The sequence below is a fragment of the Saccoglossus kowalevskii genome, chromosome 9 (genome assembly GCF_978046115.1).
Source record: "Saccoglossus kowalevskii chromosome 9, keSacKowa6.1, whole genome shotgun sequence".
Lineage (NCBI taxonomy): Eukaryota > Metazoa > Hemichordata > Enteropneusta > Harrimaniidae > Saccoglossus > Saccoglossus kowalevskii.
Window position 1 is genome coordinate 24,563,663 of NC_140649.1, and position 25,910 is coordinate 24,589,572.

The 25,910-nt window shown below is 37.4% G+C and overlaps 2 protein-coding genes across 2 annotated transcripts; both read right to left on the reverse strand.

Annotated features, from left to right (window-relative positions):
* Window positions 1-96: 96 nt before the first annotated feature.
* LOC102807175 (monocarboxylate transporter 12-like) lies at window positions 97-14,442 on the reverse strand. Its single transcript, XM_006815722.3, has 7 exons — window positions 14,116-14,442; window positions 4,419-4,599; window positions 3,890-4,075; window positions 3,135-3,643; window positions 2,693-2,897; window positions 1,756-1,920; window positions 97-1,211 (listed from the first exon to the last, which is right to left on the reverse strand). The coding sequence occupies exons 2-7, from the start codon at window positions 4,576-4,578 to the stop codon at window positions 1,006-1,008; spliced, it is 1,431 nt and encodes a 476-aa protein (XP_006815785.2). The 5' UTR covers window positions 4,579-4,599; window positions 14,116-14,442; the 3' UTR covers window positions 97-1,005.
* A 2,108-nt stretch (window positions 14,443-16,550) lies between these two features.
* Window positions 16,551-20,977, reverse strand: LOC102807059 (monocarboxylate transporter 13-like). The gene is made up of 5 exons (XM_006815721.3): window positions 20,821-20,977; window positions 20,197-20,382; window positions 19,369-19,745; window positions 18,908-19,112; window positions 16,551-16,756 (listed from the first exon to the last, which is right to left on the reverse strand). The coding sequence occupies exons 1-5, from the start codon at window positions 20,975-20,977 to the stop codon at window positions 16,551-16,553; spliced, it is 1,131 nt and encodes a 376-aa protein (XP_006815784.3).
* Between the last annotated feature and the right edge of the window lie 4,933 nt (window positions 20,978-25,910).

Genomic DNA, 25,910 nt, shown 5'->3' on the forward strand with positions numbered 1-25,910 from the left:
TTGCGGCGATTGGTATAATTGCTGCAGTTTTCACATATTACGCTACGGTTCTATGTTCCTATTACACCTACCATCTTGCAGTGTCAAGCAAACAAATCCGCCTGGAACACAATGTAATTTAATACAATATAATACGACAATTTCTTTATTGAGCCGGATCAGCGCTCCAAGTACCTTATAAACTATTCTCCTCATAAAATATTAAGTTGTATCAATTTGAAGAATGTTCACTCAAAAGTGACGATTTTAGGAAAATCGCTCAACAAACTATGGCTCTGAATTTATTGCCAATATTTCTTTCAAAAGCCTTCTCCCATCGGTTCATACGCACACGGCAGTATCTACTGGAAGATGTCGCATTCTCCGTCCGACTTGTCTTGGTTGGTTCAATAACACAAGCACACGATACTGTGTTAAAAAACAGACATCCAACATGCAATTCAAACTGCGCCAACAAATCATAAAAAAAAACACATTTATGTCAATTGCGTCTTTGGAGATAAACAAATTAGAAAATGTATAAACACCACTACAATTAATGTACTGACGAACACAGCGTAGAAATTTACTTATAGTTGATTAGGGTCCTCAAATTAGGATAATGGTCCGAATCTACCCGGACTACCGGTACCCATATAATGAGGCAGCACTCGGCTATCATTATTATAAAGTGATAACTGTGTTTACATAAGATTCGCCACAACACCTGTATTCTTGTAACTTAAGTTTTCCACGATATAGATGAAATATTGCTGTATTACGAGTATTACGCTGAGAACACATCGATAAATCAGTGGTATTTGGTAATCGTTGTCCTACGTTGAGGGCAATGGCCTTCTGTGGTAACAAATACAACGGATAATTCTCTCTCTCTACCGGGATACATATAACGTGCGTTTGTGTACTGCCGATACATTCGCTCTTCATTACTATATTCTTCAATTGCCCGTTACTGTAAATACATTATTTTAATGTCTACACTTTCATTCTGTAAGCAGTTTTGAATTATACGGATGTCTCATTTTCTACAATAACCAAGGTTGGTTTGTGATCGACAGAAGTTGTTGTTCGCATGGCGTCATTGTCCGTATTAAGCGCTTGGCATCGACCGGCTATTGGCATAAAGCACATGATAAATGCGGCAAATAGAAAACAAAAACCTCCAAGGTAGAAAGTCCACACATACGCACCAGTAGAATCTCGTATTGCACCTTAAAGGGGTAAACAAAATAGACTGTACTAGACACTTACATATGACATGTTTAGCTGACAGAAAACGTTTTCTATTCCAATATGTTATATTGTCGCATTGTCGGCAAACCGATACAAACAAAAACATTACAGAACATATTGTGTTGAATATGTTATCACTAGTTCGTAAAAATGAATAAATATAACTTGATGGTGATTGTTTTCTTCTCACGTGTGCGTTGGCAGCCCACAAAAAACCCACATAGTATGTATAAGGGTTACACAAGTTGAAGTTCATTAATAGAACTTCGAAATTATGTAACGTTCATGTTTTAATCTTCATACCAGATCTAGCAATTTGCTCCCACGAATCCTGTTTTTCTCCCGACGACGTGGCAATTTCACAACAACGAAATGCTTACAATCCTTTTCCCCATACAATCTGCATGTTAATCAGTATGTGTTCCTCATATGACACCATGAGAGATACTTTGTTAGATGCGTGATACAATAACATTATCAAAGTGAAGAAAATAGAATGCGTCATCGATCGCGTTAACTCACCTCCCAAGGCCGGACCAACAAGCATTGCAAGCCCAATACTTGTATGCGATAAAGAATACGTGTACTTAAATTTCTCCACACCGAAATACTGTATGCAGAGAACACTCATCAAAGTAGTTGTGAATCCATTAAATATATCATTAAAAATAACGAGAACAAATTGACCTGAAAAGAAAGAACGACAAATTGTGAATGATTCGAATGTAAAACATGTGTCATGTTTTATTGTTGAGTTTATTTACATTCACCCATAAGTTTATAAGGGTTTAGATTATGTATAGGTCATGAGAAATTTGAGTCCTCCATTTGATTTCAGAAGCCCCCTTCATAATCAAGTACGTCATGCAAATTCAAACATCCAAATGACCCCGAGTTAAGACAAGAATGAAATTATGTTTGATTTGAATATTAGACACTATGACAATATTAGACACCGTGACAATTTCTGGCAAGTGCAGGATAACTTCATTGCACCAACATTTCAGGTTTTGTTGTCGAAGCAACTGATCACACCATTTCTAATGGGAGGTGTTCTACATACAATACGAAGTAGGAATGCAACTTTAAAACTTTTAATTATGCTATATAGTTTTGACATATATTTTTCCCCCACTGGAAACAGTATATGAAGGGTTTCATTGGATATTGCGTGTTAATTTCACTATTTTAAGAATTACCCCTAAGTTATAAAGAACTGGCACGAGGCTTCCTATTAACAACTATTATATACTATATTTAATCCTCGTCAGTAGTATTTATTTTTAACCCCTCCCCCTCATGATAATTGCCCCCTGCCTTGAGTAACAACTTTCAAATTTGTAAAAAAACGTTTTTGAATATGCCGTACTTCAACTGTAATGTTATGTCAATAGATATTAGGTATTTTCAAACAAGTACTAGTTAAATACTCATGGACACACAGTGTATTTGCACATACCGGGGTAGCTGTCGGCATAGATGCTAGCGATCATACATCCTCCACTTAATGCCATGGAAGACTGGTAAAATAATAATCGGTTTACTCCTTTCTGATTGGCAATGATACCAGCTAGTGGGCGACCAATAGTCTGACTGATACCCATTACAGCAACTAGTGATGCAGCGGGAAAGGCTCCAATTCCAAACTCTCTAGCTCGTTTTACCTGGAATTATAAAAGCATCTAACGTTCAACCACACCGTTAGTACGCTGGACTATGGCCAACAAAGTATAAGTGCTTTATTTCATGATCGAGTAATGCCTAACATTTTCAATCGATAGCGCTAGTAGGGCTAAACGTAGTAGAATAATAATTCAATGCAAATCCGTACAGTTTTTTTTTTTTTTTGAAGAAAAACCAAATGGGAGCAAAATGTATATTGCAGTATAAAAATAACCTACCACGTGACCTTTCATAATCATGATTGCAACCCATGATAGGAAAACGCTTAGCTGAAGGAGGTACATTTGGAACAATTTCAACAGTGAAAAACAATAAACCTCGTCAAAAAAATAGTAGATCTGTGATGCCGTACGCCTGATCGATGCAAACTTAGTAGTCCAAACTGATGATGAGATTGGTGTGATTGTAGTGAAATTTCGCTGTTCCACTTCAGTTCTGTCTTCTTGCCGTTTTTCGGTAAGCATTGCAACATCCTCTTCCGTGTTGCGTACAATTAAGGGTCTGAATAACATTCCTGCAACACAGATGTTCAGAGCCATCCCACTCAGAACCATCAATGTACCTCGCCATCCATAAATGTCCAACAGTTTCTGTGTCACCATGGAAAATAAAAATATTCCAAAGCCACTGCCAGATAAAGCGATTCCTGTGGCTGTGGGTAATTTAGTTGTGAAGTACTTGCTCACTATATGAAGAGATACTAAATGAGCACAGCCATAACCAAGACCTAGAGTGGTAAAGTAAATACCAAATGTTAGAGCAAACCAGTAAGGTTACGTGACAACAATGCAATTGTATTTACTATGAATGCAGAAATAACAAAATACGAAAACTGTATCCCAGCATTTGCTTAATTTGCTGATATTCTATCAAACAATTTTGCCAATTGGAAAATGCGTTCTATCAGTTTTAATATCACACGTGTACACGCACTACAAATCCGATTGGTTAACATCTTGGAGTTGAAACTCACCTGTCATTACACCGAAAGTAATATACATCTGAGTTAAACTTGTAGAAAAGGAACTCAGCATCAATGATACTGATGCAATGACGCCACCACATACCACTACAGGGCGATGACCAAAACGATCTGAGAGTGCACCAGTATAGGGATTCACAAGAGCCATTACCATATACGTCAAAGTTCCAACAAGAGCTAATTTGAAAGTAGAATATACTTGGATTTTATGACGTTTCCTAATTCACAACGTGTCATCTAACAAGATCAGAAAGTCTGTTCACATCATCTTGGATGTTTTGATCTGTGTTTTTAGAATACTATATTTTAAAATTACGAACAATAACTTAAACAAGGAAAAGCAGCATACGTCACAGAAGCACTCCACGAATCATCAAAATAAGGTCACGCCTTTAAAAAACCCCATATCATTCCTACTTTTAAAATGATAAAAATATGTTGTAATTGAATCGATGATTATGATTCGGGTCTAGGAGTCTTAGCAACATGTTTATATAATTCATATTATGAACCCACTCACCTGTTTTAGCCCTAGATTCTCCGAAAGCGTCCAATAACGCCACATAAATGACACCGAAGGACATTATGGAACCAGAGGAAAGTGCGTAAACAATGAATGTTCCTGCTACTACTAGCCATCCCCATCCTCCGTCTGGTGGTTTTGTAGTGTACACTCCCATCTATACGTAAACTATTCGTATCTACAGATCAAACAAACAAAAACTGAAATGTTATTCCAATATTTTCCTATGGTACACAGATTGCGATTCCATAATCACAATGTTAGATTGAAATGAAACATCGAACAAATACTGAAATAAATTAATTAAAGCATGCACCATGACAGGAACACACAATCGGTGTTTGTTTGTACAACATAATATCTGGATTTACAACATTATGATATTTGTTTTATTAACAATTTCAAGAGATGTCATAGAAATTGAAATACATTTATCCACAACTACCACAAGGGCATCAATATTTACATTAATAATATATTAGTTCAGCAGTCCATATAGTGACGTTCAATAGCGATATAATTAACTTTATGAGCCAACGTCAATCGCACCTGCCAACTGTGTTGTGCAAATGTGTACACGTGCTCCGAACTTAGTTTCCTATTCATATTAAATTATATCGTATTGGTGTATTTAGTGCCATATTCTCAGTAAATATCAATGCCACAATACAGTGACAGCAACACTGGGAACATGACAGGCGAGAGCAAAAAGTTACATCACATGTAGCTTTTCAATACAGGACCTCGCTTTAGCACACTTCACATCGCGCGCGCACTGGGTAATCATTTTCAAAAGAATATTAAAGTACATCTATCGCATATAGACTATAGCCATGGCTCACAACCGACAGTTGTTGTCTTTATATGTAGGTCCTTGCCAGTAGACTGTAAACAGACTCCAAGTTTTTTGATTGCTACTCTACAAAGTACGACTTGATGTACACATATGTGTATGTAAATATGTTGAAATTAGTTTACCTCGTATTGGGGCAGTCAATTAGATAATTGTTATTTACATTTACTTTATACTCCAACTCCGAATTAAATTGTGTATTAATACCCAGTAAATTAATTAACTAGTTATACAGTGGTTACAACGTGATAAATTACGCTATTTATAGAAATAAACAGCTGCACTTATACAAGTCATATAATAGTCATTGATTAAACAATAATGGACGAACTAGTATACTTGAGTCCATCATGTGTTGGTGGGAGTTCATTATTATTTTCAACATTTTGTAGTGTTGTCAATATCAGTGGATTTGCTGCCACTATAAAGCAGAAAACGTGGAGAAAAATTAACAGTGAACACACTAGTTTCACAGTCACTGGCTCATTTTTGAAATTTTGAAGTTTTCACAATCTCATACATCTTGAATTTTCAAGGTGAATGTTCCGGCAAAGCACTTCACTGTCACATTGAAGTATTTCATTAGGACTGTCATGAATTTGTTTTCGCGTATCTGTCGAACGACTTAATTAGTTGATTATTAGCTGAATTGCTGTGTTATGTCTGTCATCGTTTAGGCCTATTTGAAGTTTTGGACGGAACTTGGCTCAGTGATTTGGAACTAATTACCAGATAACCGTTGCTATTCTGACTATTGATTCTGACAGTTGGTATTCGTAGTTATTAATGTAGTGAACGATTAATCAAAATATATGACGTATTCAGTACTTAGTGTGATTGGCTTTATGATTGAAGGTTACGCCCTAGAGTCTTTTCACTGTTTTGTAATTGGTTAGAGTTTTGAAAATGAATAAAGTTGTTTTAGTTGGTCTTGGGGGGCACAGCACGATAGACGCAGTCGAGTCCAGTCCTGGGGAGAGCCTTGAGGCAGTCCAGTCTTGGGCTAGTCTTGGGTCAGCCTTGCGATAGTCTTGGGGATTTTTTCCCCAGGGCGCCGTGTCTTATAGAGTGCTCCACAGACCGACTAAGACGAGAGCTGAAACGTATTTCGCTGTGTGTGTCTTATTTGACTGTAAAGCTTAAGTGACTTTCCTGATCCCGTACCTCAAGGGGACGCGATAAAGAGACGAGACGAGATTCCCCCCTGACACGTGTGGAGAACCCAGAGGAGAAGAATTTATCCCCGTGATACGTTTTGGATGAACCCGGGCAGGTGTTTAACACACATTGACATCCTGTGAAGAATAGTGAAATGGTGAAGGTGTGTCTTTCTTGTGAACCGAACTAACAGCTCCATGGCAGAGATGACTAAGAAACCGCGCTTGACGACTAACACCGTTAACAGTATGGCACCGATGAAAGACGTTGAAGAGATGAAGACTTCTGAACCCCTTATGAAGGACGAGTACCGAATAGGACTGTATAATTAAGAATTGAGCGACATTGAAGACGATAAAGAACGACCCGGGCTAATGCGACGAAAGAAGAAGACGCTATATAGACTTTGATTAGAACTTTAGCTATCTGTGTATTGCTTAGAGAACCGCTCGTTGGACACTGTAATGGACACTGTAACTTAAGACGTTGAACTCTTTTTCACATCACAACACTATTGCTCAGTAATGTAATGTATAGCTGGTTTTTTCTATTGTTCTTACCGTTGTTTTTTTTGTGATGTTGAATTGTATGTTATGTAAGCGCCCAGATCTTTGTTTTGAACTGATATTTAGTGACGTGCGAGGTCCTTTATAACGATTTAAGCGCGCCTCAGTGGACAAGTATTTGCAACACAGTATTTTGAGTTTTGTGAAGTTTTATGGTGTTTTAAGGCAGAGATGCAGTTTATTTGGCTTGCTTTTTAATTGAGTAATTAGACAATGAAGATGGTATTATATATCCAACATGTTATATATTTTCTGAAAGCTTATTATACAAACTTTGTAAAACTTGTCTTTATTTTAAATATCCAGAATGCGTTTTTGATTTTGGGTCAAAAATATGCTTTTTTGGACAAAAGTGGTTTAAAAAAAATTAGCTTAAAAACTTCAAGTCTGTTTGTGGGTAAAATTACATCACTGGATACCTTGGTATACTACTAATTCAAATGCGTCCACTCATCTCTCTAACGGCTTTCAAAGTCGCACAGCATGACCTCAAAGTTCACTCTTTTCTATTTTTGCATAATTTATATATCCATTTTAACTGCGGACTTGTTATTTTTGTTCCACTCGCCGTAATAAACTGCCCGGACGCATTTTGAAGGGGGAACACCTTGTCCATAATGTGTGAAAATTTCGAGGCAAATGGTCAAAGCGTCTATCAGCTATTTTAATTTAAAACCCAAGAATTCACCCAAAATAGAAGACGAGAAAAAGGCTAATTTGCATATTTGCGCGTTAAACCGGGAATTACTGCTTTGTCATACTTTCTAGACTATTGAAATTGAAAGTTAACGTATAGACATAGACATTTTATGTAAAATCGTTGGACCAGAACAACTGCTCTTGAATATACAATTCAGAAACACGTCATTCATACCAGTGTTTTGATGGGGTCGGTAAAAACACGTGGCAATGCCCAGTAAATATGACGTCATCTCATGAATTATTAAACAGGGGACGGTCCTAGGAAGGTGACCTTTTATCACATCAAAACATCATGGCTTCTCTTCGGTGTATTTTCAATAACAAATCTACGAGTATTTCAGAGCCTATGGTTTACCGTGAAGAGTACAAAGTGGGATATTAAATTATTTATCCTTGATGATTTTTATGTAGTATCGAGAACCAACTCCAGGAAGCGAACGCACAATAATGAATAATCGCGTAATCCTAGAATCGAAACGCGAGGCACAGAAGTTTTGTTCGTCGTTTCCAATCCCATTTTTCCCACTGCAACATATTTGTTAAAAGAAATATTTGAATTATGTTCGTTTTTTAAGGAGGCATTTTTTTATTTTTTCCGATTTTGGCAACGCCTTATTCAGGGATTTTCTAAGACAGTCGCAGACAATCAGCGCACGGATGTACGTACAAAACATGTTGTTGTACTACCGGCGACGGTCGCCTGCAAGAAGAGAGCTCCAGCTCCTAACGTAAAAGTTTTAAAATTTCGACCGGTTTTAAATAATTAGTGTTGGAAATCTGACATGTTTTAAGAGTGCAAAATTAAGGTACATTTTCGAGCGGTCGAATTTTTCTGAATAGAAATCGGCAAATGAAAAAAATAGGAGTGCTAAACAGTGTGTTCGTTAGTTTAAAAAATATGGAATGTCCGTCAAATTGATGTAAACTTCCCCATTTTTCACGGAAAAAGCAAAGGTCGTGGCCGAGTTGTACGCTAAACAACTCAAAAATCAAAACAAAATCATCAATCAGTAAGTATTATGACAAGGAAAACAAAACATCAGACGCGGAGAAGCGGTCAGCGCATCAAAAGAGTTGTTACCGTAATGTATCAAGTTACCTCTCTCTGTGATTTATTTTTCATTGAAATTATTTGGTTGTTTTCAATTAATTTTAGCGTACCTTTGCAATTTATTTTAGCATTGTCAGCTGTTTGCTTCATTGAATTAAACGGAGTTCGTCCGGTTGCAAATAAAGCTGTCTCGCACCACCTAGCAAAACTTGCGAATGATCGAAGTACAGGTACCCATTGGACAAAAGATACACAAAAGTTTGTATCTCCCCGACCCAGTGCAATATATCCGGTTAGAATCAAAGCTCACGTGTCCCTTATTTGAGGGACCAGATTCTGCCTTAAAATGGGACTTTTAAGGTGTATTTTGGCGTCATTTTCGGACATTTCAATCATTCCTGATGCCTAAAATATAGTCTAAGTTTTACCGTAGTCATTGACGCCTATATGAAGAGTATGATGTTTATTGTGACTAGCGTGAATGGGTAAGCTTCGTTTCGACAATGAGCTGTTATTACTGTAAACAATGTTAAATTATTCTTCACATGCTCAATTTATTTTTTGAGAACAATTATTTAAAAATAAAATCTCTCAGTCAATCAGAAACTCGGATTCATGCCTTCAGGGAAAGTCATTTTTGGACGCTCACATCGATTTTGTTTTTCGTTCGGTGGGCTGATGCCTTCAGTGTAGCTTTTGCCTCTTCCGACATAGAAATCATCTGAATCTTCTTTCTACCTCTCTTTCTTTTCACACCACGCATAATGTAATGATAAACATTAGGAAAAAACGCTGAGGAAATATAATGTTTGTTTTGCTAGCGAGCGAGAACTGATTTGAGAATAATTGCACATGCGCGTGAATTGAATGAACTATGACCCGTACAATCTCGATTTGCATATTGTCAATCAAAGGTCCGGTTATTTGGTTACTCATGCAAATTAGGCAATTGGACATAAACATTGCCACGTGTGAGTGTTTTTTATTTTTAACCAGAAAATAAACAGCAATTTTAACGGTGTTCCAATAAGAATTCATTGGTCATATTTTCACAGAATGTTCTTTAGATAAAAATCTATATAAAAAACGAAAAAAACTATTTTTGATTGAAATTCACAAATAAACTGCATCTCTACCTTAATGAGTTTATGAGTAAGGATAATGATGGGGAAAGGCTTATATGTAACTCAGTAGTGTATATCGTTTTAGCCTTTTTCCGTCTTTTTGCCAGAGGAGTAATGTGTTATGATAGCTTTGTCTTTGCATTTTGTTTCCACGCCGTATGACTTTTGTTTAGATTAATGACTTGTGAGTTCAGTTAAAGTTTATAAGCGTATATGAAAGGAGTTTGATTGATAGCTTGTTTATTCATTGTTTATTAGTTACCGCTTTGCAATGCTTTAACCAAAGACAATCTCTTTCTAATGTCTTTGCTTTAACCGAGAGACGCATCCCTGGTAATCACGTGATCATGCTGTCGACTGCAGCGATTGGCTGATCGCTTGGTTACACCGCCACGCCTTAGTTTTTTGACCTTTTGATATAGAGTTTGTAACCTTAGTAACGAGAGACAGTGCAGCGAAGGGTTACCTCATCGAACTATTTGAGAAAAGTGAGTCGATTGGTAGCCTTTCCCTTGTTTTTGATTTATAACCGTTGATATTTGAGACTTTATAACCATTGTATTTAGACTTTATAATCATTGTACTTAATTAGTGTGTTTTACTGTTTTTGATTTATACCTTTTATTAGTATTGTATTTAACCCTATGACGATGAGTGGCTGACGGTATCTTTGATTTGTAAACGTGCATTGCCGGGAGGCATATCTCAGTTTGGGTGAAAAGATGTGTCATGAATTTGTTTTCGCGTATCTGTCGAACGACTTAATTAGTTGATTATTAGCTGAATTGCTGTGTTATGTCTGTCATCGTTTAGACCTATTTGAAGTTTTGGACGGAACTTGGCTCAGTGATTTGGAACTAATTACGAGACAGTTGGTATTCGTAGTTATTAATGTAGTGAACGATTAATCAAAATATATGACGTATTCAGTACTTAGTGTGATTGGCTTTATGATTGAAGGTTACGCCCTAGAGTCTTTTCACTGTTTTGTAATTGGTTAGAGTTTTGAAAATGAATAAAGTTGTTTTAGTTGGTCTTGGGGAGCACAGCACGATAGACGCAGTCGAGTCCAGTCCTGGGGCGAGCCTTGAGACAGTCCAGTCTAAGGGCTAGTCTTGGGTCAGCCTTGCGATAGTCTTGGGGATTTTTTCCCCAGGGCGCCGTGTCTTATAGAGTGCTCCACAGACCGACTAAGACGAGAGCTGAAACGTATTTCGCTGTGTGTGTCTTATTTGACTGTAAAGCTTAAGTGACTTTCCTGATCCCGTACCTCAAGGGGACGCGATAAAGAGACGAGACGAGATTCCCCCCTGACACGTGTGGAAAACCCAGAGGAGAAGAATTTATCCCCGTGATAGGACTATGTCTACGTGACAGTGCCCTCACAGTTTAATATCAGTTTGTCTACATCCAATCAGATTGTGTGTTTTTTTCATCAACGCTCTTGGCCAAGCAATCAAAACAATCACGGCAGCGCATAGTGGAGAATGTGTTGGCTGGGATTTCGGGGCAATACAGTGACGATATCGAGACATCATACAACTCACAGATACTAAGACCAAAGCTATTCAAGCTGTATTTAGTTCTGAGTCTGATTTGTTCGTTGTTAGTCGCACTGGAAGGAGTAAATTATTAAAAAAGTAAAATCCCAAGTGCTTTTTGGTCATTTGTAACAAAGCTGTTTATTGGTCGGTAAACTTTCTATCGCGCAACCGTGTGACATACAAGGTTATGGATGGAGTTACCGCAATGGGTTGAGGAGGAAGGAAAGTACGAGCGGAACAACACCATGTAGGCGGACGGTGATCTCATATGACAAAATAAAATAAAATAAGAAAGTAATTAGTTCTACTTTTCGATTTTAATTTACATTGCAAGTGTACGAATCACTTATGTGTGATGGGGAGTAGCATTGTCGTAACCACCTGAGTGACGGTGCATGGGTACGCCGTCTCAGGTGCCCGCCTGTGGCCTGGCACAACACTACACTACGCTAGTGTGCTACCCCGGGACGCCGCTGCGTAGCGAGGCTTCGGATCGCACATGGCTGTAAGCTATTGCAGAGGACAAAAACAACAACCACGACTTACACAATTGACATTGGATTGACACGAGAGGGCGCCATCCGATCTGAATGGAACGTATCGAAGTCAGTCGTTTACGAACAGATGAAATAATTTCAGCAAAACCTCAACAAAACTTAGCAACATTTCATAGTAAAAATACACCTCTAAAAATTATGTCTATTGCAAAACCGACAGCCAGTTTGACGCCACAATTTCTTGCTGGAGCCAGAATTCAGTACATGTGATTTCATTGCGTTCAAAATTATTTCTCGAAATGCATACTAAATAGGTAACTTGTCACTGATAAGAGTCACTGAAAACATTTTGAGCAAGTTTGAGCAATAGTACTAGAGTGAAATATAAACGTGCCTTTGCATTCTCCATGAATTTCGTAACTTGCTATGATCAGGGTAAAGAAACAATATGTGGTGTGACTTTTGCTGGAGTCTGATCAAAAACGTATCTCAATAAAACGTCTTTACATCACTTTTTCAGCTCGTAACGATTCAATCAGTCAATTTAGAACTATCATGTATGCTATCGTATTATAATGATGGATGGTTAGAGATGTAAATGATAAAGACAGATGAACTTCAGATATTTATTCAGTGGACAGTCATTACTGGTTGCTAACTCTAAAGGTACAATGCATCTTGGGTAGAGAGGGCAAAGGTCAGCAAAGGTTACGACCTCTACAATACAGAATACTACATATCGAGAAGCCTTTAGACACAATTTTACTGAAAAGACGAGTTTTACATTGCTCATGAATATTAATTTATGCAAATGAGACGATTATTTCAACCAATCGTGTCATGCACCCCCCCCCCCCCCACTTGAGAGCAGGGATACCGGGAGGCATACTTTCATTAGTTTATGCAAACTGTGACCTCGGACTGTGACATTTACCGTGGATTCAGGTAATACAGGTAGACATAATTTCACTTCACTTGTCGTATTTGCTTGTACAAACCTTCATTCATCGACACGATCGGGCAACCCAATCAGGCGGCCACCATGTCAGCGGCATTTTTTACGGAATCTAGAAGCGCGCGTTCTACGTTTCAATATTGAAATCCGTTGTTATTGGCAACGGACCATTTTATTTGATGCCGAGTTTAGTGTTACATACTTGTTACCTCGTATTTTTTTTAAACACATTATTCTTTATTCGTTACCGAAAACAACATTATATTTATATCCATAATACGGGACCTAGGTGCTCTGCAGCAATGACGTCATAAAATGTACTGGCATTGATAAATGCTATAACATAATAGAATAGGCAATATAATAGGTACGGTTACTTCAGAGGTTGGAGATCGTCGCGCGGTAAACAAACGATGTTTCATACGCTGTATAGCCCCGATAGGTCCTCATAGCAAACGACGCTTGGCGTCTACATACTTAAAATGCATTATAACATATGCGGTTTGCTAAACGTTGAACGATAGCTAGTGGTCAATATGAAATAATGTGTTAATCGTTCATTTTCAGGATTTTGAAAATCATGTGATCCACTATCAAAAAGCAAAATATTCAAATATATTGTTACTTATACAAGGACTAATGTATTTCCGTATAATAATAAATTTCCAAACCTCAAATTGGATATCTTGGCTGAGGGAACGTGGTTGCTCGTTATACTAAGCGCCCGCCGGAGTCAACAGTCTTTCATGTGACCCCGTTTGTCAGTTTATTTCACAGAGTATTCACACTACGCACAGATAAGTACGGATAATAGCTATGCCCAACATCATTATGCAAGTATGAATGAAAGACATTTTACGAAATTTGGTAAACTTTCAAAGGTAACCAGTAACACAGAATCAACATGATAAGTACAACACGGACGCTGATCATAATAAAATATCTGATTGAAACTGCACCGGAAGTGAATGAAGGTCACAAATGACCTCCTTTTGCGTTCATGGTAACTACAGGTAAACAGCTTGGAAACTTTGCCATATTCCTACGCGTTTTAAAACCCATGCGATAATTTGACGTTAACATGTGGTATTACAATTCTCAGTCAGGGCAAATAAATTCAGAGAGATGCGATAACGGCAGTCCTTCGTTGGGACGGTGGTTGGGAGTTCAGACTATTCGCTCATATATTGCGTTTCCTGTTACTCAAGCGAGACGACTGTCCGATCTCATACCAACAGACTTACCTTAGAACAACCTCGAGAAATCCTAGGGTATAGTAATTATAATACCTCCATGTGTCGGATCCCTGAGATCATTGTGTTGGATGTCGTTCATGGTGTACACCACTGTGGCTGGCCATCATGATGACTCAAAGTGCGGTCAACTCAAATATCGATTCAAAAACGCCAAGTGCCCACAGTTACATATATGACACGTCAGACAGGTTTATCCCATAGCTGTGATTTCCATTGAACAATTACAAATTATACAATAACACGCAAATTCAATGTTTAGATCTAAATTCACGCGGCGAACATGGTTCCGTGTTTAGAATGGCGCCGACCTACATGTGAAGGTCATGCATGTTATCTTGTGTTATGCAAATTCTAAGTTTCCGCTGTAGTTTTGACGCAGTGAATATGTTTTATTTTTATGAAACAAGCAGTTTCTATAAAACTTAAACAGTATAGCGCGTATATTTTCTGTGCATTTGGTGTATGCCTAGTGTGATTACATTTGTCCAGGATGCTCGTATACACATGAATAAAGCTTTGCCTTCACGGGGCGGGAACAAAGTAAACTAAAGTTGTTATGGATTAATTCTTAGCTCAACTCACAACGTCAAAAGTGATTAAATTGCCGTGTGGTGGCGGTTATTGAACCATCACATTCTAATCAGTCGATCAGTACCACGTTCAGCCATGTTGTCAGACAATAACGGGGCAGTGCTTGAAGTCAATACATTGTAGGCGACTTGTCAACATTAATATTCGATATCTTCGCCCACATTGAATAGTATAAACAACAATCTCGCCATTATGTATTCAGGTTGGTAAATCATGGTAATTTTCATCTCGAAATGTACCTATATATAGGCTAATAATCTGTAGTAATCCCCAATGCGTTTATGTGAGGTTTAGATGCACTTAAATTGGTATAAATACAATAAAATACATATCTGTAGATCATTCAACCAAAATCCCATAGGGAAAATAGAAGTTCATGAACACAGTGTAACTACAAGCAACATACATAAACAATACGTTACAGTTAGTGGACCGAAAATACATGACCCCCCCCCGCAATGACTGTTGTAAAACATGTTACCCATCCCAAACTTGCACCAGAAAAGAAGTGACCTTCCCCCTAATCCAGTTCCTTATCACGCGGCAATAATGAGCATTGCGTCGTTCTTAATTCTATAAATATACATACCGTAACAACAATTAGTTACAAGTTTTTTTTTTATATTTGCCATCATGATCGATAACTTGCACAAAATGTGAATTTCGGGTTAACTTGACATTTCTGTGTCGAGCCCAATATACCGATTGGTTTCTGCTGCCCTGAAATATATTTTTGTAAAAAAAACATATGCTAAATCTTTTTCGAGTAAAATTGAAAAAAAAAGGTTCCGAATTGTAGCTATGCCCCTTCCTGCTGCAGTCGACTGTTTCCGGATTTTCAACTTCTCCCGAAGTGAAACTGTGCCACCGAATGGTAGTAAGGGGGAAGACATGCAAGTGCGATGCACCCAAACTTGCGCCGGAATAGAAATGACCCTTCCCTCTAATCGCCCGGTCCTATCCCCTAGTAATTAACGTCCAGTCCCATATCACGCAAAATAGAGCACTGTGTCCTTAATTCTATAATACATACATACATAATTAATTATACATACCGTAACAACAACTTCTAAACGAGTTACACGTTTTATGTATTTCCCACGTCTCGCATTTCTGGTTAACTTGACAGTTCTCTGTCGAGCCCAACATACCAATTATCGCTGGTGCGAGTTATAATGGCGCATGCATGCCCTAACGTCGCTGGGTACAAAGGTCAGTTTCTTATATTTGTATTATATGTTTAACTGTTCGCGCTGTGTCAATGTTACGTGTGGTGCATGTTTCTGTCATTAAAAAAAAACGATAATCTCATATGTTTGTTTTATTTTCTCAAAATAAACTAACTTTTGTTGTAGGTTATTTTGCTGTCTATGGCAACTACTTGGAACAATCACTGAAGGTGAATTTGGTTAATTTGCGGACCACGAAAATGTCACGAAGCAGACTGCTTCTCACAATGGGAATACCAAGTCATCGAATAAAGACTAAATTTATCAACCATATACTGTTCACTGCGAATGTTTTTACAGCAATATACATTAGTTGTCTCCCCTTACATGGAAATTTATTCCTTTACAACTTACTTAATAATGTTCTATATCATCATCATTAGTCAAACGCGTTAACTAGTACTTCGATTACATCTGATTATAATGCATATCATCCCCTCCCTGGTAAAAAATACCCACAGAACAGCAGCATCTTATTACAATACATTTGTTCTTAAATATGTTCTTCAAACGTCAGTTTAACCAGAATAAACACCAATCAATGGGGAACAATACACGCACACTGTGTTATACTGACTGGATGGAAACAGTATCTGTGTTGAGTTACACGGATGTCTCATTTCCAACAATAACAGTAGATGGTCTTTGGTCGTCTGAAGTAGTTTTTCGGATGACATCATTGTCTTTGTTAACTGATTGACATCTGCCGGCTAACGGCATCAAACACATGATAGATGCCGCAAATAAACAACAAAAGCCGCCATAGTAGAAAGTCCACACATACGCACCAGTCGAATTTCGTATCATACCTTAAATTGGTAAGAATACAATGCTTTATTAATGTATTATTTTAATACATTCGTCCCGTGAACATTGACTCTGGCAGAATACGCCTAATTGTTTACTTTGCCACCTACACAATAAGGTTTACTCTGTAAACTGAAGACCACAAGTTTGAATTTCCGTCCACGACACGAACATCCCTATCGTTGAATCGTCATTCGTCGAATGTATCGTTACTTAAATCTTATTGGTTCTACTAAATTTGGAAAGCAGTCAACATTTAAGATCATCATAGCATTTTGACAAAAACAAAATTTCAGACGTAATTATGTAAGTAGGTGTGATTAACGTCCTGTTAAACGTTGTAATTTCCTTCTTTCAGAAATACCTTATATTAGAAGAGACGATAAAACATAATGTCTTTCGTGTTGTCTCGAAGATATTTGGATAACTTAATGCAGACTTATTTAGCGAAATAATTATTCAAAAGAATCGGACTGTCAACAAAATGTCGCGCGTTGATTTTACACACATTTAATGTTATAATTATAGGTCGCAAGTAAGGTCCATTAAAATAAAGTTTCCAAGCAAGCTTGGCCAACATGTTTGTGTAACGTGAGAAAAAATGACACATTCCTCTCAATTCGCCTAACGGATCGACACTTTCACTTTGCCACATTTCATTTCAAAATATGCGTTGATGAATCTGTGGAAATGATCAAAGTCAAAACAAAAGTACTAAAGATGTGACTCACCTCCCGTGGACGGACCAACTAGCATTGCCATTCCAATTGTAACATGTGATACAGTGAAGGTGTACTTAAATTTCTCAACACTAAAATACTGTATGCAGAGCACGTTCATTGTAATTACCATAACACCATTGCATATATCAGTAGCAGCATGGAACTATTATAGTTCCATGGTAGCAGCAACGAGAGCAAATTGACCTGAAAACAAGCAGAGCTTAATTCTGGATATATATTTACGAGATTCTTCTAAATCAAGCGATTTCGAAACAACATGCACCGAGTTAAGTGGCCTTGTTTGTCCTTGAGAGACATTTGCATTGTTTGTGCTAGAGACACGTCCCACCAGTTATCTCAAAATATTTTCTTTAGGTTTTAGGGAAGGATATCCACATTTAATATATCCTAAATATTTGGTTAGTTAAAACAGCATATCATGTGTACGCATTTTATGCGTTGTAGAGTTGTTTTGCATATATACTGTATGGTTGGTGACTGAAAAAATTTCGTGTGTACCACTTCGGATATTGCGTGTTAATTTTAATATGTCATTGCGAGTGCATTCAGCACCATTTCATTCTTGTTGACCATCCACGTCTACATCTTGGAACATGTAAATAAAATAACATTTGCGTCATCGAATAACAAATTCAAAATTACATAATAATATTCATTAATTAATTAATCGTAATATAATGTTAGGATATAATGTGAATGCAGGTTGAAAACAAAAGTTAAGTAAAAAATTTAAACAAGAGTTAAGTGCAGGGAACGTCAAAGGACAGAAAGAGACAGAGGAACTGTCGTGATGTTCGCTACTTATATACTGGTTGCTCTTTTTAATTTTAAGTACTATGGGCAAGTCTGACATTATTCCTCCATCAATTATGGCCAGTAACACAAGGGTTTGTCTCTTATTAAATCAGGAAATGTTTGGCTGAAACGCGACAGCTCATTGGCTACTCGCACTGTTAATTATTTAGCAGGTGTATAATATGAGGTTATTACGAGAATACCTCAAAGTATGCACGAAGACAGTACAGCTGGAGAATCGACCGACGCTCAGCGGAGGCCGATGCGCGGTATACTGTCTGAGTGCATACTTTGAGGTATTCTCGTAATAACCTTATTATTAATTATACATTTTTCTCTCCAAGGATACACCTTGGGAATGCCGAAATTCAAAATGTTTAGAACAGAATCAGCTAACCGCTTTGTGTGGAGTCCGGGCAAGCTCTGGTTGCAGCCATGATGTTTGTTTTTATTATTAGAGGACGTTTACGCGCGTAATCATTTTATATTTGGAATTCGCATATTCTAATATGATAGGATGAAAATACCCCGTAAAATACCGCAAAATTACGGCACGCTGTAACTTATGGCGTTACGGTGACAGATGTATAATAATGTGTATTATATTGCACATACCGGGGTAGTTATCGGCATATATGCTCGCTATCATACACACACCACTTAAAGCAATGGAACTCTGATAAAACAATAGTCGGTTTACTCCTTTCTGATTGGCAATAACTCCAGCGAGTAGGCGGCCAATAGTCTGACTGATACCCATTACAGCAATTAATGACGCAGCCGGCATGGGAGCAATCCCAAACTCCCTTGCTCGTTTTACCTGAAAATATATTTCAATTTCAAATCATTCAACACATTGGTTAAAAAAAAAATATTCTACTATTATATTCTTAGAAAACAAACTATATTACAACTTGATTTAGATTTTATAAAAACAATCTACCTACCACGTGACCTTTCATAATCATGAACCCAACCCACGATAGAAAAATACTTAGTTGAAGTAAACAGAATTGGTATAATTTCCACAGTGAAAAACAATATATTCCGTCGAAGAAAGTGTAGATTTTATTTGCCGTACACCGCTTTGATACAACCTCGGTTGTCCGCTCACTTGACGGCGATGATGTGTCTGTATTGCAATTTAGCTTGTCCTCACTATTTCTGCATTGTTGCCGTTCTCCTAGCATTGTAATATTCTCCGCGGTTTTGCATCCATTCAACGGTCTAAACGTCACTCCCGCAACACAGAGGTTCAGCGCCATCCCACTCAGTACTATCAACGTACCCCTCCATCCGTACGTGTCTAACAGTGATTGTGTCACAACAGAAAATAAAAACATTCCAAAGCCACTGCCAGATAAAGCTATACCAGTGGCTATGGGTAATTTCTTGTTGAAATATTTACTGACCATGTGCATTGAAGGTAAATGGGCGCAGCCATAACCAAGTCCTAAATAAATGAAACCATAAATATATATATAGAATACACCTGACATGTGACAGCAATGAATTTTAATTATGAATATTTTATTAATACTATAGTAGTAAAATAGTACTGTTCCTAGTCCTGACTACTGATTAAACTACAGCAAATTGGAGCACCAAGAAATATACAACCTATCAAATATCACACTTTTAATATTTGTCTCGTGACCGTGCTGGAACACACAACACAAAATAATTACATTTATAATTATAATTAAATTTAGATAAAATTTTTCTTTTATCTACAACATAGGAAATACCAGCAGTTAACACTTTTTGGAATTGTCACAGCTATGTTGTGTCATGACAGCAGTACCGTGTTACAGCAGTAATGAACAGCAGTAATGAACACACAACATAATTTATGTAAACATATTACAAATGTGATTGGTTTATGTATTGAAATTTGATCTTACCAGCCATTACGCCGAAAGTAATATACATCTGATTTAGACTTGTAGAAAACGAACTTAATATCAACGATATTGACGCAAAGACGCCACCACATACAACTACAGGGCGATGACCAACACGATCTGAGAGTGCACCAGTATAGGGATTCACAAGAACCAATACAATATACGTCAATGATCCAACTAGAGCTAATTTGAAAGTACAATATATTTGGAATGTAAGTTGATTCCCCGATTCGCATTACACATTCTCTTTTGCAAAGAATCCATTATGTGAAAAAAAGCTTGTTTACAGTGTGGTTATCGTTTTGAACCGTGCTCTTCCATCGATATTACCGAATACTGATTTACAGAGCTATACTGCGTTATTTTATATAACGATTGACTATAAAAACAAAAACGTTGCTGTGCATTACGTCACCAGAGGGCGCAATTGATTGAAAGGTGCATTGATAAGTTGACCCGCATCAAAGAACTGCCTCGCAACATGAAATAAATCAGTATAACTTTAAAACTACAAATAATGTTGACAATGTATTAACTTTGTATGACTTAGTTTATAAATTTATAAATTTTGGTAATTCTGACAATAGAATAATACAACTTGCATAACGAGAACTCACTCACCTGTTTTAGCCCTAGATTCTCCGAAAGCGTCCAATAACGCCACATAAATGACACCAAATGACATTATGAAACCAGAGACTAGTGTGTATACAATGAATGTTCCTGCTACTACTAGCCATCCCCATCCTCCGTCTGGGGGTTTTGCAGACGTGTACATACCCTTCCCGTACGTACAAAACTCCGTATCTGGAGATCAAACTAATGGAAAAGGGGGTTGTTATTCAATGTATATATACTAGTAGTATACATCAGAATAGTTTGAATTTATCAGGCAGTATTCCCGGTTTTGTGTTTTCTGGTCAACACGACGACTGAAACATGAACGCAACCGATGTTACAAAGAAACCATCTAGCCAATGTCCCATAAAAATACGACTGGAGGCACGGGACAAATGTATTTTCTGGTTATACGTGGACACAGTGAAAATAATTTGACAATTCATCATGTTGTCATGAAGATAATCCGCCATATCTTAACAGCACTGACATGTAAGCATTCTACACGATATTTATTACGCCTATGTTATGGTGTTATATACAACTAGATAGCTAATGAAACAATATATACCTAATATTATAACCTTGGATGATGGTTTACGTAAATGTCTACACTGCAAATACATTGTTTAGTTCACTTTCTTTAGTTCATTGTCCAAATAGAATGGTTTCGTCATTAATGCGCGTAAGTACTTGATTTCTCTATAATTCGTTGTAAAATTTGTGTTTTCATCCAAAAATTACTAGTACTCATTTAGCAAGAGGAAAATCATTGTTGAAAAGACAGAGTGCTGAAATATTTTGTTAAGGTGATGCGGCCACTCTTAGAATTAACATTAGTTGCGTTATTATATGGAAATAGTATGGTGTGCCATCGTACATTCCAATATAATCGGAGAACAAAAGGTATAGAACAAAGAATATACAATCGACGCAAATGGGCGCCGATATCTCGTTTATAGCTAGCGAGACAGATACGTCCACTGGTTTAAATACCGTGATTACATTGAACAGTGAAACAGTGTACAGTGCCGGTGACTTTTCTACATAGATATACGGTTGGATATGTTATTTCCACTTTTTCAAAACTTGGCTGACACAAATTTACTAATAACGAATTTTAATTTTAGTGATTATCAGATGCAAAAACTGCTTATTATATAAGGGATATTTAATGCACACCACTGTAATACGAGTAATTAAACCCACCCACTGAGTCTCCAGCATGTTATATTTCTATATATGTATGCATTTCGTATCGTATATTACTTGGCTGGTCAGAGTAAAAGGGAGCATGTGGGCTAAGAGGGTGTGGTCCCCAGGGGTTCGCAAGGTTGCGAAGCTCCCTCCGAACAAGTCATTGAATTGGGAGAGTGAAAACTATTCATATTGTGCTACTTACGTAGAACTTGTACTGAAGACAGATATTGTAAACATATGTATGATTATCTGCAATACTGCTCAAATTATCTTTGTACGTGCATCATTCAGTGAATATACATACCGGCAACGGCCTCTGGTAAACTGCGATCGTGTAGTGCGACTTCGTAGTTACATTGGTTTGTATACAATATATTTCACAATATATGCTTTCATGATGTACACTGTACTAAGCCCTACTGACCTTGGTGCGTGTTTAATGGCGTACATATGCATTGAAATCGATGGGTACAAAAGTCAGTGTCGCGTATTTGTATTGTAAGTTCAACCTTTCGTCCTGTGTCAACACACGTGAGATACATGTTTCTACGTCACAATCAGCACAGCGGTCGAATAATAAATGTGTTGTTATGTCTTGGTCTGATTTTATTTTGCTATCCGTAATTATTATCTGTTATACTTATTTAAGGTGTACGGTACATACGTGATTCCACGCACGTTTCTGGTTGACCCTTGAGGTAGCTTTATTATTATATTAACCCTTTGACTATTCCGCGACCGTATCAGAATGGATATTAAGTTAGATACTATGTTTTTTCATGATATTCTCTATTTGAAGCAAATATGTACAGCGACGCCGCCACTAAAACGTCGTATCCAAGATCGCTGCGGCGCGTTCTACGCTGTGTGGGGGTTGTATGCATGCCAGCCTAATGCTCACCGAGAATGCTCTAAACTCTGAATGCAGATAGAAGGTGTGGTACGAACATGAGAAAGTCATAGCAGTCACTTCCACGTGGTGAAATAACTTGCGTTTGAGAGTTTTTCAATTCATTCTAATAATGTTTTGCTCGATAAATTGATTGATTCAAAATACTGAAAGTAACGTTCACTATGTATCTTCAACAAACAGTGTATGTACAACGTATGTATGTACCATATTGTTATAATACATGAAATAAAATATTGCAAATATAAGTATTGTTATTTTGTGGCAGAGCGGGTATGAAAGGTGTATGTTATGTGTAACATGTCTGTTCGATGTGATAAAATAAATAACAAACGGTTTCGCCTTCGACTCTGACATCATCAATTTTATGATCACCGTCCGTCAGGCATACAACAAATGGTAATATTGCTCTCACAAACATGTGTTATTATTTAAATATAAAGTTTCTACATAGCTTCTGTAAAATTACTTAGTATAACAACATCTTTAAAAAAACGCCAGACAAATTAAAATGACAACGAGAACTATAAAAGACGTTCTATCTAATCAGTCAGATCAGATTGATCGGTAGTTATTTCAAAAGGGATCAATAGTTAACAATAAACAGAGTAATGTGGAGAGACAGAGTTCGTAGAGGCCATAGTTTTTCTAGTGACATTGTGTCATACTACTCGATCATACAACAGTCCGGGCATTAAGTTTGATGTGTGTACATTCTGACTACTAGTATATGGAAATTACCATTAGGGTCGTTCTGTTTTTCAAGATTCTATGTATAAATACGAGTCTTATTCACTTTAATATGTATAAATTCAGGATATAACTATATTTGGCAGTCTGTAGCTGCCAGGGGTAGCTGTTTTTGAATAAATATGGATTTAAATATGCAAGAGTTGAAATACCGCGTCGATATTGTTAAATTGTTTCTATCACCCCCCAGCCGCGACTTGCATGTAGTCCAAGCAGTATATATACAGTACGATAGAGGGCGCAACACCTTTAACGAGAATGTGATGATGTAAATATGGGTAAATTTTTTTTCAATACATAAGAATAAAAATGCTCACGTTTTTGGCATCCCTCATTCCAGTTTTGCTTCTGACGCGTAACCGCTGAATGATGCTACGTACTGAAAACATGAGGATTCCCATCCGATTCATCAAAACAGAATTACGAGAAATAAGATTTCACCCAAGAGTCATCGTAACCCGGGATTGTCGGCGGTTAGCTCAATCAACACAAATTACATACTCCCACCGTAACTCATATTTCAACCTCAATATACATGCTTAAACCAGGAAATTATTAATTTCATAATGAAAATATCTACCGGTCAGAGTAGTTTTATTCCACTGTGATTTCAAAGAAGGTTAAATACCCCGAAGATTTTTTTTTCGAATCGAGGTAAACTCGTGAACCATTTGAAGTATGTGAATTAGAGCCTAGTTCACAACCAACTGAAATACCTATTATACATGATAATGTCCACGCAATAAAATATGATGGCATTGCACAATGTCAAAAGTAAATATACTTACCGACAATAGCCTCTGCTAGACTCAAACTTCGACTACCAATCCAAACAATTCACATGTGCGTAAATGTGTATATATTCAGTGCAGTCGCCGGGTGCAAACATCAGTCACCTGATATGTACTAGTATTTCATTTGTACATTTCAAACGGCGTATTGCATATCATTATAAAAATGATCACAGCTACGTAACATGTAGACATATTCTTGGTATTTTAGTTTTTAACCACTATGTGTAGTGTAAACAACTCTACGATTTTATAAAATATGAGACTTAAGGTAGATAGCATCGTCCGCCTGCACGGTGTTGCTCCGTTCGAACATTCCTCCCTCCACAACACCGTGCGGTAATTTTATTCATAACCGTGTACGTCACGTGGTTGCGCGATAGAAAGTTTACCGACCAATAGAAAGCTTTGTTACAATGACTACCAAAAAGCGCTTAGGGCTGATGTCTTCATCTTCGGCTTCATTTCTGCCAATATATGTTGCAGTGACACCATGAGCTTTGAGGTATAACACCTACTCTTCTATAATACTCATCAACAGTGGCTCAACACTATTACCACGCTCGATGGTCGCAAGGCTGGTAAAGCATAATAACATAATGATTTACCATTTCCAGTGCGACTAAAAACGAACACATCAGACTCGGAACTAAGTACCCATAACGGCTTTTGTCCGAATATTGTATTGCCTCGACATCCAATCCAACACAGCTTCCACTGTGCGAGCATTTTCACCGCCTTGCAAACATCATGGTGAAAACAAAGGTCAAAAACTCTCAGAAAACTGTACTTTAGGATGGTTGTTGACACCCCCTGAACCGTGTAACAAGATTACCCTGCATATGCAACATATTTAAATTTGGTTGTCTAGGATTTCTTTAAAGTTAAGTTTGTGCTGTTTGTTCGATTTTAGCTATTTTCAACGGCTTTACGACCGGCGTTCCACAGCAGCTCGCGCAGAGCCTATAGAAATACATGGTAGAGTGGTGCGCGTCTTTAATAGCGTCTTGTGATTTAGCTCCGCCCCGACAATGTTGATAGCTTGGCCAAGCGCGTTGATGAAAGAAGCAATATGATTGGCTGTTGGTAAACTGATTCTAAACTGTGAGGGCATTGTCATATACACATATTCCTAATGAAATACTTCAAGGTGATAGTGGAGTGCTTTGCCGGAACCTTCACCTTGAAAATTCAAGATGGATAGATAGATACTTTTTAGCTCTAAAAATGATTATCAACCGATTTTGAAGGTTTTCTCCGTACTCACATTTAGGATCGTTGCAATCAAGAGACTTACTTACTCTCGTCTTCCCAAATTATAAATGATCACCAACGTTTAACTTTATAGATTAAAATCTGATCACATCCAATCATACTAGTAAGTCAATTCCGTCTTGACAAAATCCGATTTGCAATGAAGTTCATAGAAGCTAATACCTTCC

Coding starts and splice junctions, on each gene's coding strand:
- LOC102807059 (XM_006815721.3), bottom strand. CDS start 20,977: ATGTACACGTCTGCAAAACCCCCAGACGGAGGATGGGGATGGCTAGTA. Junction 20,383..20,820: donor AGAATCTAGGGCTAAAACAG/GTGAGTGAGTTC, acceptor CTTTCAAATTAG/CTCTAGTTGGATCATTGACG. Junction 19,746..20,196: donor TACTTTCGGCGTAATGGCTG/GTAAGATCAAAT, acceptor TCATTTATTTAG/GACTTGGTTATGGCTGCGCC.
- LOC102807175 (XM_006815722.3), bottom strand. CDS start 4,578: ATGGGAGTGTACACTACAAAACCACCAGACGGAGGATGGGGATGGCTA. Junction 2,898..3,134: donor TGATTATGAAAGGTCACGTG/GTAGGTTATTTT, acceptor TTATAATTCCAG/GTAAAACGAGCTAGAGAGTT. Junction 1,212..1,755: donor TGTTGGTCCGGCCTTGGGAG/GTGAGTTAACGC, acceptor TACCCCTTTAAG/GTGCAATACGAGATTCTACT.